The sequence below is a fragment of the Miniopterus schreibersii genome, assembly GCF_964146895.1.
Source record: "Miniopterus schreibersii genome assembly, chromosome: 10".
Lineage (NCBI taxonomy): Eukaryota > Metazoa > Chordata > Mammalia > Chiroptera > Miniopteridae > Miniopterus > Miniopterus schreibersii.
This window is the reverse complement of record NC_138110.1, coordinates 57,882,669-57,896,833: the sequence shown is the minus strand read 5'-3', so window position 1 is coordinate 57,896,833 and position 14,165 is coordinate 57,882,669. Positions and strand designations below refer to the sequence as shown.

General features: G+C 51.3%; 2 protein-coding genes across 7 annotated transcripts; one reads left to right on the top strand and one right to left on the bottom strand.

Annotated features, from left to right (window-relative positions):
* Positions 1-667: 667 nt before the first annotated feature.
* On the bottom strand, positions 668-11,415 carry BLCAP (BLCAP apoptosis inducing factor). Of its 2 annotated transcripts, XM_081148617.1 has the most exons (3): positions 11,170-11,415; positions 10,762-10,940; positions 668-2,605 (listed from the first exon to the last, which is right to left on the bottom strand). In XM_081148617.1, the coding sequence occupies exon 3, from the start codon at positions 2,427-2,429 to the stop codon at positions 2,166-2,168; it is 264 nt and encodes an 87-aa protein (XP_081004743.1). In that variant the 5' UTR covers positions 2,430-2,605; positions 10,762-10,940; positions 11,170-11,415; the 3' UTR covers positions 668-2,165. The 2 variants fall into 2 exon arrangements, with proteins under 2 accessions (XP_081004743.1, XP_081004744.1); XM_081148618.1 differs by lacking the exons at positions 10,762-10,940; positions 11,170-11,415 and adding an exon at positions 7,424-7,839.
* Positions 3,547-6,792, top strand: NNAT (neuronatin). 5 transcript variants are annotated; one of them, XM_081148612.1, is made up of 4 exons: positions 4,255-4,541; positions 4,740-4,842; positions 5,529-5,609; positions 5,785-6,792. In XM_081148612.1, the coding sequence occupies exons 1-4, from the start codon at positions 4,270-4,272 to the stop codon at positions 5,872-5,874; spliced, it is 546 nt and encodes a 181-aa protein (XP_081004738.1). In that variant the 5' UTR covers positions 4,255-4,269; the 3' UTR covers positions 5,875-6,792. The 5 variants fall into 5 exon arrangements, with proteins under 5 accessions (XP_081004741.1, XP_081004738.1, XP_081004742.1 ...); XM_081148616.1 differs by lacking the exon at positions 4,740-4,842 and having other exon boundaries at positions 4,381-4,541; positions 5,529-5,604; XM_081148614.1 differs by lacking the exon at positions 4,740-4,842 and having other exon boundaries at positions 4,381-4,541.
* Positions 11,416-14,165: the final 2,750 nt, after the last annotated feature.

Genomic DNA, 14,165 nt, shown 5'->3' with positions numbered 1-14,165 from the left:
AGACCTTTCACAACTCTTATCTCAATAAACCCTCACAGCAGCTCTGTGCCTTGGACAGGTAGTGCACCTGCTATGTTTTTCTAGAAGAGATTGAGAGGTAGACACCCAGCACAGGGTTCTGCCAAACAACCCTGCTTTATCTCAAAGGTGACAGCCACGGGAGCACATGCACATCGACGACACTGAACTGCAACAGTCCCGCTTCTAGCCATTGCCTTAAGCCTTAAGTCCCTGGTTGGATGGCCAGCCTTATTTATTTTTCCACTTCAGATGCCATAAGGGGTTTCACTTTATTTTTACTTCAAAAGCAGCACCATAAAAATCCTTGATGATTACAGCTCCAGCTGTCTTAAGTTGTTTGTCAAGGGATCGGTTACTCAAATCTCCTATGGAGGGAAACAGTTTCAGGCGAGAAGCCATGGGAGCTGAGAAATGCAAATGTCTCATCTCTGAAAACTTTCAGACTCCCTCTTGTTCACTGCCTGGCCTGCCCCCTGCTCCCCCTCCCCCAAACCCACCATCTGCTCTCCAGAGAGCAGATCAAATTTGCGGGCTAAGGTACTCTGGCGCCAAGGACTCAGCCCCTCCATGCTACCCTCTGCCCCCCACCAACTTAGAAATCCAACACCACGACCCAAATGGACTGCAGCCACATAAAACCACAAAGTAAAGTTTATAAAGCTTTATTAAACATTTCAAACAGCTGTGCAACGAACACACCAGAAATAAAAGCTCCAGAATAGCAGTCCAAATGTTCCACAAGTGTGGCCTTGAGGTCCCATTTCCTAGATGGACTGCCTCCAGTTCTGTCCTCTGCCTGGCCCACCTCCCTCCCTGCTCAGGCAAGAGAAAGATGGATGGTTTCGACTGGAGGGACAACCATGCTGATCCCCAGTGGGCAGGGGCCAGGAGAAAGTCTCATCTGCCAACACTTGTACGGAAGCGCAGAAACAGAAAAAAAGCAAGTGACAGTCACAAAGTCTTCCTGTGTAGTCTTCATAATGTACAGTCTATATGTGGACTGAAGGAGCTCCTGGCACGAGGACGATGGTCACTGCTCCCTCTGTCTTGTCTGAACCACCTTGGAGTCCAGTGTGCTGGTCACTCTGTAATTCCCATGCTAAATAAAAACTGTAGTGGCACCTATTATAGCTAGCTATTGCTAAACCTCAAAATCGGAACACGTTTGATAAAGCTTCTTTAAAAGGAATATACACATGTATTTGTACACGTACACACACACTTACGGCACACCAAAAAATATCCAAACACCTATCAAAGGGATCATGGCTGTTGAGAAACACACAAGTACTCTCGCACTCACTCGGCTGGGGACTGCTAGATCTACGTGAACACGCTACACCGCAATCCTGCAGAGCATGCACAGGAGACACAATGAGGCCGACAACCCCCACCCCTCCCCGTGGGACAGCTGAGGAAGGCAGGAGAAGGGCAAAGGAGTGAGGCTGGGCCTGAGCCCAGGCACCCAGGTGAAAGAGCAACATGTATCCGTTACTTCTTTCTTAAAAAAAGTGGAAAAAAATACTGGAGCTTTGTGAACAAACAGTCAAGACACGTTTCTGTCTAGCCTGCTGACCAGGGAAAGGAGGCTGAAAAAGCGAGGCTCTCGGGCGTCAGCAATCTCTTTAAATTCGAGATAAGTGCAAAAATGAGCCCTGTCTTGGACAGATGCTCCCGAAAAAGGAAAGGGGTCGAAGAGAACTAAAGGGAAATCAGCAGGGAGGCTAAGGGTTTGGGAATATTCTGGGAGGCAAGAGACTCTGACAAGGAGGGGGTCACAGAGGTGACGACGAGACTTGGCATTTTACCTGCCCAGGTCATGCTGGGGTGGTTGGCCAGGATGGGTGCAGATTCCTCGTAGGAATGAGGCGGGGGGTAAGGGGGGGGCATCTTGCCAGCTGGGACCAATATGGGGACAGAACACACACAACCACAAGACCACCCACGACTATAGGACTCTACAATAAAAGCACCGGTCAGTGCCATTATTCACATTATAAGGATAAAACATCACAGGCCAAAAAGGCGCCGTCAGGAATGTGGCACCCGCGGGCTGCGGGATTTGAAACTCCAATGCTTTATGACCTATGTCAATGCCTCCCCTCCCGTCTTCTGCTTCCTTGGAAAGCTAAATGGGCAGGCTGTTAGGTGCCCACAACGCTGGGGTCATGTGCCGATTCCGGAAGCGGGGAATCGGAGCAGTGGTACAGGAAACAGTTTCCCCAGCAGCTATAGCAGATGAGGAACAGGGCTGCCAGGAAAACCAAGGCACAAATTGTGCAAGGCTTCCGCTCCAGGAGGAAGCTGAGCAGGTAGAAGCCCATGAACATGGAGTGGCTGAACCACAGGGCGGGGTTGAGAGGCTTGGGGATGAGGAGGACGGGCAGCAGCCACTGGAGGCAATACATGATCTCTGCCAGGCAGGGCCTTCGCCAAGGCCGCTGAACACCGCTGCAGGAACCGACCTAATGGGAGTCAGCGGGCGCGGGCGGCTGCCCTCCGCTTTCTTCAACCCTCACTCTCCAGGAGCTGAGCCGCTGTGCTCTCTGGCTGTCAGCCCGGGATCACCAAGGCAGCAGGGATCCTGAAGAGAAAAGTCAACACAACAGACAAACAGACAAAAAACAGAGACAGACAAAAAACAAAAAACAAACAAACAAAAAAAAAACAGGAACAGAATGTATACTTATTTGGGAAAATGGATCATGGTTAACAACAGTAAATGTGAATGCCCTTTCCTCCCTGCCCACCCATGGAAGTCTATTCCTCTCCAAATCACCATTTCTAGAAGCCTCCTGGGGTGTCTCCCCTGGGCTTCTTGGGGGCTCCGCCAGAGGGCTCTTCCAGCAGGTCCCGAACAGTGGACTGGCTTTGCCTGGGCCCTACCCAGCAGAGATCATGTATCGCCTCCTGGGGCTGCGGCCCGTCCTCAAGGGGTCCAGACCTCACAATACCGCCCTGTGGTTGCCATCGGACGGCCATGGGCTCAGTGCTGTGCTCCTCCAGGATTAGCACAGGGTCCGCTCTCACAGCAGGTGCTCAGTAGGGAGTTAAAGCAGTTAGCAGCGCGCTGCCTGCGGAGACTGCAAGCAATGGATCCTCGAAAGCTTCCGGAAGCTGCAGTAGCGGCAGCACCATCAAATATTTTGTTTTAAGATGGCTTGCCTTTTTCAAATAGCCTGGCGTCATTTTGCCAAAATCAGCCAACTTCTTCGAAAGTGAATATAGAAAAAAACTATCACCATGCTACTTCGTCCAAACTGACCTCACTTAGATCACTTACACTCTACTGCTGGCACTATATAGAACCTGACTTCTGTGAGCTTTTAATCAAAATTAATTTTCTGTCCACATAGGGGCAAATGCCAGTTGGCCCTTGTGCCAGGCAGCGTGCTGGGGAGTGGCGCTCTCCAGCGCAGGCCACCAGTGCGCCGGGGACGCGCTCACAGACCGCTGAGCCTGGAAACGGCGGCAGCCACAACCCTCTGGTGGCGGTAGCAAAACCCTGCTCCACCCGCCCAGTGCAAGGGGTACAAAGAACCTCGTTGGCTGAGGAAGACCTACCAGGGCCTGGGGGAAGGAGAACAGAAGAAGACAGAGGTTGAAATGACCTGCCCAGCAGCAAACTATCCCAGAGCACATTCTGACTTCACGGGAGAGCTCATCCCATCTCTTCAGCACATACAAAGGTACCAGTCCCTCCAGTATCCCTCCCACAGGGTAGACACCCAGTGACTACAGCTTTCCTGCCTAGACTTTAGCGCCCTGGGAGGATTTCTACAATCGCCACTGCCGTAGGTCTAGCAACGTAAGAAGCGGGACTCAAAGAATCAGCGAAAGGTTACACGGTCGGAGACTCCCGTGAAACTGAGGATGCCGCCTTACAACACATCGAAAAATCAGAAAAAGAGTGCTGAGCAGGGACCTGCGAAGCCAAGGCTCCTAGAAGGGTCATCCTTTTTTGCTCCGTGGGATAAATGATCCATCTCTAAATTAGGTTTCCATCCGTGCCCAAGGTGGGTTCTGGCATGGCACTGGTTATTGGGCTCGAAGAGATGAGGTCGGCACCAAGAGGCAAACACCCCCTACCCTTGCGCTATGTGCTACTCAGAGTTGCAGCCCCCTCGTTTTACACTAAAATTCAAAAGCGGGCACGGCGGAATCTTCTGGAAAGGGGCTAAGATGAAACTCAGGAGGCGGGGGTCGGTGTGGAAAGAGCAGATGGATTATTTTTTCCTCTCCTAACGAATGAGGAGCGCCCCTGGCTACCCCCTCTCTTGGACCCCCCCCCCAAACGCGCATGCGCATTTGGGTGGAGGGCGGATACTTAAGGCGCGGCCGCGGCGGCAGCGGCAGTGCGCCGAACAGCGGACTCCGAGAGACCAGCGGCCTTCGGCGAACCCGCAGCCTTTGGCAGCACTCGCTCTCAACCACCCACTCTCTGAACCATGGCGGCAGTGGCGGCAGCCTCGGCTGAACTGCTCATCATCGGCTGGTACATTTTCCGCGTGCTGCTGCAGGTAAGTGTGCCCGGGGTTCGGAGTGGGAGAGGGGTCCCGATGCGTGTCCCCTGATCCGGCAAGCCCACGTTCGCAATTGCCGCCTCCCATACCCATCCTATCCTGATTGCCGCGATCCCTGATTGCCGCGATCCCCGCCTGCACGAGTGCCGCGGCGGCACCACGCGCCCCCACCCGTTCCCTGCGCCCTCCTCCTAGCGCAGACCCTTCTCAGTGCGCCCGCGCCCGGCCGGGAACAAAGAGTTGGGGCGCGGCGGGCGCCAGCCGCCGACGAACGCCGAGGCTCTTAGAGACCAACGTGGTAAGAAAAACCCGCTACACCCAGACTCGACCCTAGGAGGGAGGCGGGGCACGTCTGTTTTGCGAAAAGAGACTTTACAACTCGCATAGCAAAAAATTTCCGCCATAAAAAATTGCGCATTGCAGGGAAATTTTCTTTTTTAAAAAATATAGCGTTTTCGGGGCTGGAACGAAAAATAAGTTAGAAAAAGGCACTTCTCAAAAACAAACAAATACAAAGCACTTCACAAAAACCAACCAACAACAAATCAGGAAAAATGTAATTCGCGGGGAAAAAATGAATTCGAGAAAATGCGCATTGCAGGAAAAATAGACAAAAGCACTTGGCAGAAAAATTGCATTAGGTAAAAAGCGCATTGCAGGAAAAAATTAGACAAAGGAGCTCACAAAAAAAAATGAATTGGATAAAAGCGCTTTGAGGAAAACAATTAGAGAAAAAGGTTCTTTGCAGGAAAATGAAAGAGAAAAAAGCACTTCCTAAAAAAACAAATTCATTTTATTAAAAAAAAAATAATAAAAAGAGGCAAAGCGCTTTGTGTAAAAAAAACCCACACAAACAAAAATATAAACAAAAAAACAGAAGCAAGCGCTTTGCCCATAAAATCATGTACCCTAAAAGCACCCTTTGCAGGAATAGTTCCCTGCTAAAGGAATCCTTTGCCAAAGGACTCGCATATTTCCTTCAAGGTGTTCCTGGAATGCTGCATTTACTGGGTAGGATTCCCTTTTCGAAATTCTCCAGGGACCCAGCCCATTGCAAGAAGTGAGGTATACTTAAGTTTTAGGTCCAATCAGCTTGCTGCCATGCAGCCTTCAGCTGCGACGCTGCCCGCTTCTCTTAGCCGGGCGGGCGGGCGGGGCAGGGGTGGGGCGGGTACCGAAGCGCCGCAGACTGGCTGCGGGTGCCCGCCTCTAAGGTCAGGTCCTGGGTCTCTCACTACAGGTGTTCAGGTACTCCCTGCAGAAGCTGGCGTACACCGTGTCGAGGACCGGGCGGCAGGTGCTGGGAGATCGCCGCCGGGCCCCCAACTGAGGCCCCAGCCCCCAGCCCTGGGCGGCCATGTCACCAGGTGCTCCTGTGCATCCCACCCAGCATGGGAGCCAGTGCCGCGCAGGAATAGGGGGTCCCCTGTGCTCTCTCGCCAGAGGAGCATTTGCCAAGGTCAGTGAGGGGCTGGCAGGCCTCCGGAGAAGCAGCACCGCAATGACGACAATATCAGATCTCTTTCCACTCCCTTTGTACCCCTCCCACTGTGGGGCGGGGTAGAGGGAGGAGGGGGGATGGAGGGAGCAGACCTCTGAGATTTGGGCATAAGGCATTCTGATCTGGACCAAGTCGGGACAGGGACATCCCAGCCCCACAGCCAGGGCCATGCCAGCAGGCCCCACCACAGAGATCCAGACAACCACAGCAGCCAGCAGAATGAACATTCCAACATCACCAGCCGAAGCCCTGAATCTCTGAGCAGCAGACAAGGAGTCAACTGCGTGCCTGTGTGGCGGGACTGGAGGGCGCGGGGGAGGGAGGAAGAGGGTGAAGAAACAGAGTGGGGCCCTCTCACTGTCCCTGGCCTACAGCACATGCATTCCAGCCTTGCTGCCTTTGCTCCCTCAATTCCCCCTTCCCCCTCACTGCCTCCCAAGCCCACCCCAAAAATGTGTCACCCAATTTGGACCTATTCAACCAGTAAAAGAATCCCAACTTTACTAAAACACCTTCTCTGAGCCCCCAGCCCCTCACTGATCTTTTCCCTGGTCTCACGCAATTGTGGAATATTGTGGTAATCGCTAATTGTAATGATTGTGTAAGTGTGCATTAGTTGTGTTTCCCCAGCTAGATTGTAAGCTCCTGGAGGACAGGGACCACCTCTATAAAAAATAAAAAACAGTACCTCCCCCATCTTGCAGTGCCCCAGGACCCTGCGGGGCGGTGGAGGCACACCAAAAAGTTGTCTCTTGTAACTTCTATTGCGGCTGCGACACATACTTCTAAGATTGAGCTGATGTGCCCATTGTGGAGGAGGCACAATATTTGAGGGAGGGGGGCAACAAAACGGGAATTGGAACTCTCACATAGCCAGTTTCATCCCAACACTGTCCTGAGATAAAGGACCATACCCCCTCCCCAAAGGGAAAGTTCTTCATTTGTGGCCTCAGAATAAGGGACTACTACCCTTATTCTCCCAAAGGGGTGGGTGCCTTCACTGGTCCAGGGATAAGGGGCCCTGGCAGGTAATCACTGGGAAAGATAGGATGAGGGTAATGGTGGGAATGGCCCTCAAAATGGGGTACTAGGGACCAAGTGGGGGTGGGTGATCAGGACTTTAGCCCTGTCTCTATCCAGGAGCCCCAAGGAAATGAATACTGGGCAGGGTGGGAACTGGTTTGGGCAAGGAGTATGGGTTAAGCAGTGTGCTGTGGTGCGTCCCTTGCCCAGCTTATCCCTCTAGGCCCTATAACCTCTACCAGGACCCCTACAAGGGCATCCTGCTGGGTATCCTCCCCCACCCCCAGGAACCTCTCTCCAGCTCACTTCGTTCTCTGTTTCTATCATTAGCCTCCATATCCTATGGGGTGCTTACCAGGTCCCTGGCCCTGGGCTCTCCCCTGCCATCATGTCAGGGTGGGTGGGTGGTCTGGTTGCTCAGCTCCAGACTCTGTCCGCTCTCCCACTCCTCAGGGAGTTAGGGCTCAGTTTACATGAGGTGAGCTGACTGCCTCACCAATTGGCCCTGCTATCTATTCAGTCTTGTCTGTGGCTTTATGTGTCCCTGTAACCACACCTGTTCCTGGGTTAACACCAAGGGAGGGAGCTGGAGGGCAATAAATCTCTTTCTGCCACTTCCTCAAATCCCTTAGTCACAGTTGTCAGAAACACTCTGGAGCACAAAGCACCTCACCCCCTTGAGCCTAATAATATTTCCTTCCTCTAAGCAAGCCCCTTGTGTTTCTCAGCCTAACCACCAGCACCTCTAGAGGCACCTATAACTTCAGCATCAGAGAATTAAGGGGGTGGAGGGTGTAGACTTCAGTTCTGATATTGGCTTTGCCATCAATCAGTCCAGGGAGCTTGGCCAGGTCACTTTTTAACCCTCACCTTTAGTTACCCTATGTAAAAGGGCTGCTAAGATCCCAGTGAACCCTAACGTACTAGAAACATTCTGCTATCAAAACAGCAATCGGGACTCACAGGATTAGAATGGGAATGTGCTATCTGAGACAGCATCTTCCTTAGGCTGGGTGGCTCCAGCTTCTACCATAGCCTGAAGGTAAGGCACGTCTCCTGCCTCAAAGGAAGGCAATACCCACACCTCCCTTCAGAAGCCCATCTCTTGACAAGCCTCAAGAATGGAGTTTCTGTGGTTTTCCACACTAAACCCCCAGAACCATGAACATATTTCAACATGTGTTCTCAATGAAGGCTGCCCTTCCCCTCAGAGCTTTCAGGGGGTGTGCCCACTACCCCAGATGCTCTAACCTGAGCCCAGTTTTAAGGCAGCTGGGTTCAGGGAGACAGGCTGCAGCAGCATAGAAAGGTCTGGCTGCTCTGGACACAGCAGGCCTCCCTTAGTGTCCTGTGCCATCATAGGAGGTAGCCCCAGAGCTTTCCAGACGCTCTTGGCAAAGCCCATCTGTGGAGCTTCCTCCATCCATACATCAGCAGAGCTCAGAGCACGGTGAGATGACAGACTTCCAGGCAAAGGTTGCCCTGGTGGCCTACACCTACATGGGTGGGCTTGAGTGTGCAACGTCCACTCCCTCCTTTTGTCCCCCATTCCCAAACTGTCATGCTTTGGCAACAAACATAACTCAACAGAGGACAGAAGGACTGCGTTCACTTTCTATTCCAGTGAGAGGCCTAGAAGTCTGGTCCAAACACAGCTTGTTTATAATTTTTCTTCCAGCAGTGATACCATTTAAACATTTTATTCTGATAGAGAGCAATGGGAGGAGTTGAAAATGACTGGAGTTTTATTGCAAAGCCCTTAGTCCACAGGGCTAAATGTCCATAGGCCTCTCCTTTTCCTAAACTGTCTCTACCACCCCCATAAGACTTTGCGCGCACAAAGCCAAGGACAGAGATGAGTTGTGAGAGGACTGGGATGGCTTTGTGGAACTGCAGCAACACGTGAAATTGCCCCAAGAAGGATGTTAGTCTCTTAAACTAACCAACTGAAGTTAAGCCCCAGGGGAGTTCAAGTACCATGACTTTCAGGGGTGCTATGTGACACTGTTACCTCTACCTGTGGAGTATTTGGATTGTGACTGAAGGAAGGGGCAGGGAGGATAAGTTTCTTGAGCTTCAGCTGAGGAACAGCAACAGTTTATTACATGTGGTTTGGATGAGGGAGACGGTTTGCTGTGAGCCCTTTGACAGACATCTATTTTCAAACTTGTATCTGCTCAGGAGCCAGCAACCTAAAGTGAGAGTCTGAATTTGCCGTTAGTTTTACCCCCCGAGATTTAAATGTGCAGGAGCACATGCACACACACAAATAAAACATTAATAACAGTCTCTATTTCCCTAGTGACCTCGTCCTCTATATGCCCCAGAGACATAACCATCTTTTCTGGGAAAGATCCTGTTCACCCTCCTCTCCTCCCTCCCATAGGGCCCATACCCCAGCAGGATCCGGATTCCTGCGCATTCCCAGAACAGGAAGTCAGAGAGGCAGGCAACACATGGTCCTCAGTACATCGTGCAGTGACAGGTTTGAATGGAATGCATAAGTTTCAAATATAAGAGAACAACGACAAAAAGATGACCAAACCCAGACTTCCAGATTCCTCTTTGAAACAACATATTACACATAAAAGGTTAAACTGTTTCTGGCAGCAATTCTAACAAGACCAATTTCAGATATGGAATTGATCTGGTCACTCACTGTAAACCGACCAGGGCTCTAAATCTTTTTAACAGATTTGCTTGACATTAATTAGTCTCTTATTTAAAACAAACAAGATCTAACATTTGGCACTAGCACTTAAGCTGGAACTTTTTTTGGTCCTGGCTTTGGTGTTGCAGTCCAGAAGGTTGAAGGGATGGATGGGCCATGTCAGGCAGGGCAAACAGAAGCTGTCCCCAACACACCAGTTCCCTAAAAGGGACAAAACACGATCCAAACCTATAAACAAGAAAGACCATTTCTTTCCTAGGACAGACCCCAGTCTGTCCCAACATTTAGCGTTGCAAAGGGACACGGAAGCCTGGAAGGAAATTAAGGAAGGCTTGGAAGGGGTAAGGGAAAAGCAGCTGTCCCCATCCCCCTTTCTCCTTTCCAGGCTGTAAGTGTGCCAGGCATTCCGTTCCTTCAGCTGCCCTTGAGGGCCACTCCCCACATATACCGAAGGAAAAGGAACGGGCGTCCAGACTTGATGTAAAGTTAGAGGTTGCAAGCAGTACCCCAGACTCAAAGCAGAGAGTCGACCTGTCACCCCAGACACCGAAGTGGGGGAGCGAGGCAGAGGACCCTTTTCTCTTCTCCCCCACGCCCCTTCTGATGTAAAAAATGCAACCGAAGCGGCGGCGACAGAGTGACAGGCTTCTCAGAAGCTGGGCCCTGTGCCATGGGCCCCAGGGCTGAAGAGGGGATGGTCGCGCCCCTCCCCCCCCCGCCCCGCGCTGCCCCCGCGCCGCCTGCCCATCCCGTGAGCGGACAGGCGAGCGCTGACCTTGGAGGCCAGAACGAGAACCCAGGAATCCCGTGACTCGCCCTCGGCCGGGAAGGGATCCCCAAGGCCCGGGCTGGGGCCAAACAGGGCAATCATGTGACACCGGAAAGGTGGCCCGAGGGTGCGCGGAAGGAAAACCCCAGTGTGGGACCCGGAGACGCCTAAGGTGACCCCAAAGGGGCAACATGGCGGCGCGGACGCACTGAGGGCCTCTCATCCCGCTCCAAGGAAGCCAACGCCACGGTACCTGCAAGCCATGCCATAGCACCGCCGCCACCGTCGCCTTCGCGGTCGTAGCCCGCCTCCACCTCGGCTCGCTACGGACGCTGCAGGAAGCAGGGGAGACGCCCCCTTCGTCTTCTAGTCCAGCGGCCGAGGACCCCTTCTGGGATTAGGCTGTCTATAGCCGACGCCTGATCACGAGACCTAAATTGGGGGAGTCTCTCGCCCGCTCTCCCCCAAATATCCGCCCCGAATGACCCTTTAAAGACTCTCTACGTATGTTTGAGGAACTATGGGGGCTCTAAAGTCCCCAAGCCCGAAGAATTTTTAATCAGGCGTACTTTGGGCAGCCCCCAAATCATGGGCCCATGGCCCCCTCATGCATATGCAGCAGGTTGTGACTCTCCACCCTCCGAGAGCCGAGGGGGCGTACCTGGGTCCCGTAGGTGCGCTGCGGCTCTCTCTAGGCCACGTGGATCACCCGGGTACTCCGGCAAACGCTGCTCTTGGCTCAGAGGCCGCCCCTTCCTGCCCTTTCACCAATGGGCCGAGGCTCAGGAGCGGAAAAATCCGGACTCAGGATTTAGGACCCGACGTGGGGTCAGGACCTGACTCCTCCCCTTGCCCTGTACCTTGGGCGAGCCGCTCGCTTACTCAGGCTCTCAGCGTGTCCACGTCTGATGAAATGCCTACCTCACAGGGTTGTTATGGAGATCGAATGAGTCAGTGCATTCAATTATTAGCTAATTAAGCACATTTCTTGAGCGCTCACTAGGCGTAAGTGCAGTGCTGAAGGCAGGAAGGTGGAGCGGAGCGTGACGTAGGCGCTGTGCTAACCTCAGGGCGGCGCCCGTCCCGTGGAGCGGGGGAGACTCTGGGGCAGGGGGCAGGCAGAGGAAGGACTGTCATCAAATACTATTTGTTAATTTTAATCGAGTCAGTATATAATTATGCATCATGGAAAGTGCTGTGGGGGAAAGCATAAAGAGTTATGAAAAATCAATGGAGTCCTAATGTAGGGTATTGGGAAGCTGGGATTTAGGCTGAGAGACCAAGGACAATTAGGAGCTGTACAGGGCGAGAGTGAGAGGGGAAATGTTTTAGGCAGAATGAACCACTTGTCCTAGATGTGAAGGTGGGAAGGAGCAGGGTTAGGATTAGAGATGAGCAAGAAGTGCAGGTAGAGCTCCCTAATGAATTTGGATTTTATCTTGGGAGCAATGAGAAGCCATTTTCATCAGGGGAATGATACAGATTTGGGTTTCTGAAAGGCCACCCTGGCTGCATGGAAGGCACTTGGGAGTGGGTGTGTGGAGACCACTTAAAAGGCAATGGCAGCCATCCAGGTGCAAGGTAATGGTGACTCAGGGTGCTGGCCTGGGGTGGTAGAGAGCAAAGGATGTAAGATTGGATGTGGGTGGGTCCTGAGGCATTGGCAGTAACACCTAGTTTTTTGTCTTGAGTATGAAGGAGTGAAAGAGCCCTTGACTAAAGTGGTGAAGCCTGAAGAAGGATCAGAATGAGGGGGAAGATCAAGAGTTTGGCTTTGAGAAGGTAAGTTTGAAATGCCTGGGCAGCATCTAGGTGGAGAAGGTCAGTAGGCAGTTTTGTATGAGACTGGAGCTCAGAAGAGAGGTCTGGACTGTAGATATATATGGAGTAACATCTGCTCACTGGTGATACATCATGGCACGGGGATGAGATCCCAAGGGAGGGAAGGTAGATTAAATAGTAGGCAGAGGAGGAGCAGTCAAGAAAGGAGGCCGAGAAGCAGTGACCAGCGGGGCAGGAGGAGGACCGGGTGAGCATGGGATCCAAAACTGAACACGAGGAAAAGACGAGGCATCTGAGAATGAAAACTCTTGTTTGGAGAAAGAAAGGGGGCTAAAAAGAGAAGTATTGGCATGGATGTGGAACAACTGAAATTCTTGCACACTGCTGGTGAGAGAGGGAATTGGTACAACCACTTTAGAAAACTGGAAGTTTCTACTAAATCTAAACATACACCTATGCTGTGACCTAGAATTTCCACAACTAGGGATGCATTCCAAGAGAAATGAGTGTGTATACATACGAAATGACTTGTGCAAGAATGTTCATAGCAGACTTATTCATAGCTTGAATTGGAAATAGTCCAATGTTCATCAACAGGGGAATTAATAAACAAATTATGGCATGCTCATTCAATGGAATACTATGTTTTACATCTAAAAGTACAAACCACTGGACATATGTGACACCATAGATTAATCTCACATACAGTATGTGGACTAAAAGACTCCAAACACAAAAACAGTACAAATTGTATGATTCCATTCATATAAAGTTCAAGGGGATGCAAAACTAATATATGGTGATAGAAATCAGAATAGTAGTTATCTGGGTTGGAGGGGGAGTAGAGATGGGAAAAGAGCAAGAGGGACTTTTCTGGGTTGCTGGAAAAAGTCTGTATCTTAATCTAGTTGGTGATTACCAAAAATTCATCAGGCTCTACAGTAAGCTTAGGGGACTTTATGTATGTTATACTCCTGAGAATAATAAAATCTAATAAAAGAGAGAAAGGGGTCCTGCCAACCTAAGGCCTGTGATGTGTGCTGCTGAGCAAGAATCAGAAGGTCCATTTTGGAGGGACTCCACCTTCCTGTAACCTTAATGCCAGGTCTGGGCATTGTCAAAGCCTTAGTAGCCAACCGTTTCCTCTTTGGGGCCCCAGAAAACTGAAGAAGGCAAGGTAGGACTTCTTACTCACATGGGTTTGGCTCATGCCCAGGTGGTTCCCTTTCTCTGTACCCACAAGACCACTTCACTCTACAAGCTCAGTTCCTGGTGGTAGAGATGACACCAAAGCTGGGCCCTGACTTCAGTGACCTGGGAGGTCTTTCTGCCCTAAAATTTTGCTCAACAGATCTCAAGTTCCTGCCAAGGCCTCTCCAGCCTGCCATCTGAACTTACTTATGACTCCTGCTGTCTCCTGCTCCCCACTCCCCAAGTCTTGTCTATCCCTTCTAAATTCCCCTTCACCCCTTTTCTGTCCCCACTGCCAAAGCCTTGATCTAGGCCACCATCCTCTCTCTCCCCTGGATCCTACACCATCCTCCTCACTGGTCCCTTATCCCCAAGAACCATCGTTCTTCATACAGCAGCCAGGATGATCTTTTTAAAATGACCCTGTCCAAAGGGGGAGGGTGGTTACAGGGCTGGGTGAAAAAGGTGAAGGGATTACACACCCTCCTTCCCCAAAACCCCACAGAACTCATAGACAGACAGTAGTATGGTGATTACCACAGGGAAAGGGGGTGGGGGGAGGTAGAAGAGGCTAAAGGGGGGATAAATGGTAATAGAAGGAGACTTGACTTTGGATGGCAAACGCACAGTACAATATACAGATGATGTATTATAGAACTGTATCCTGAAACCTATATAATTTTA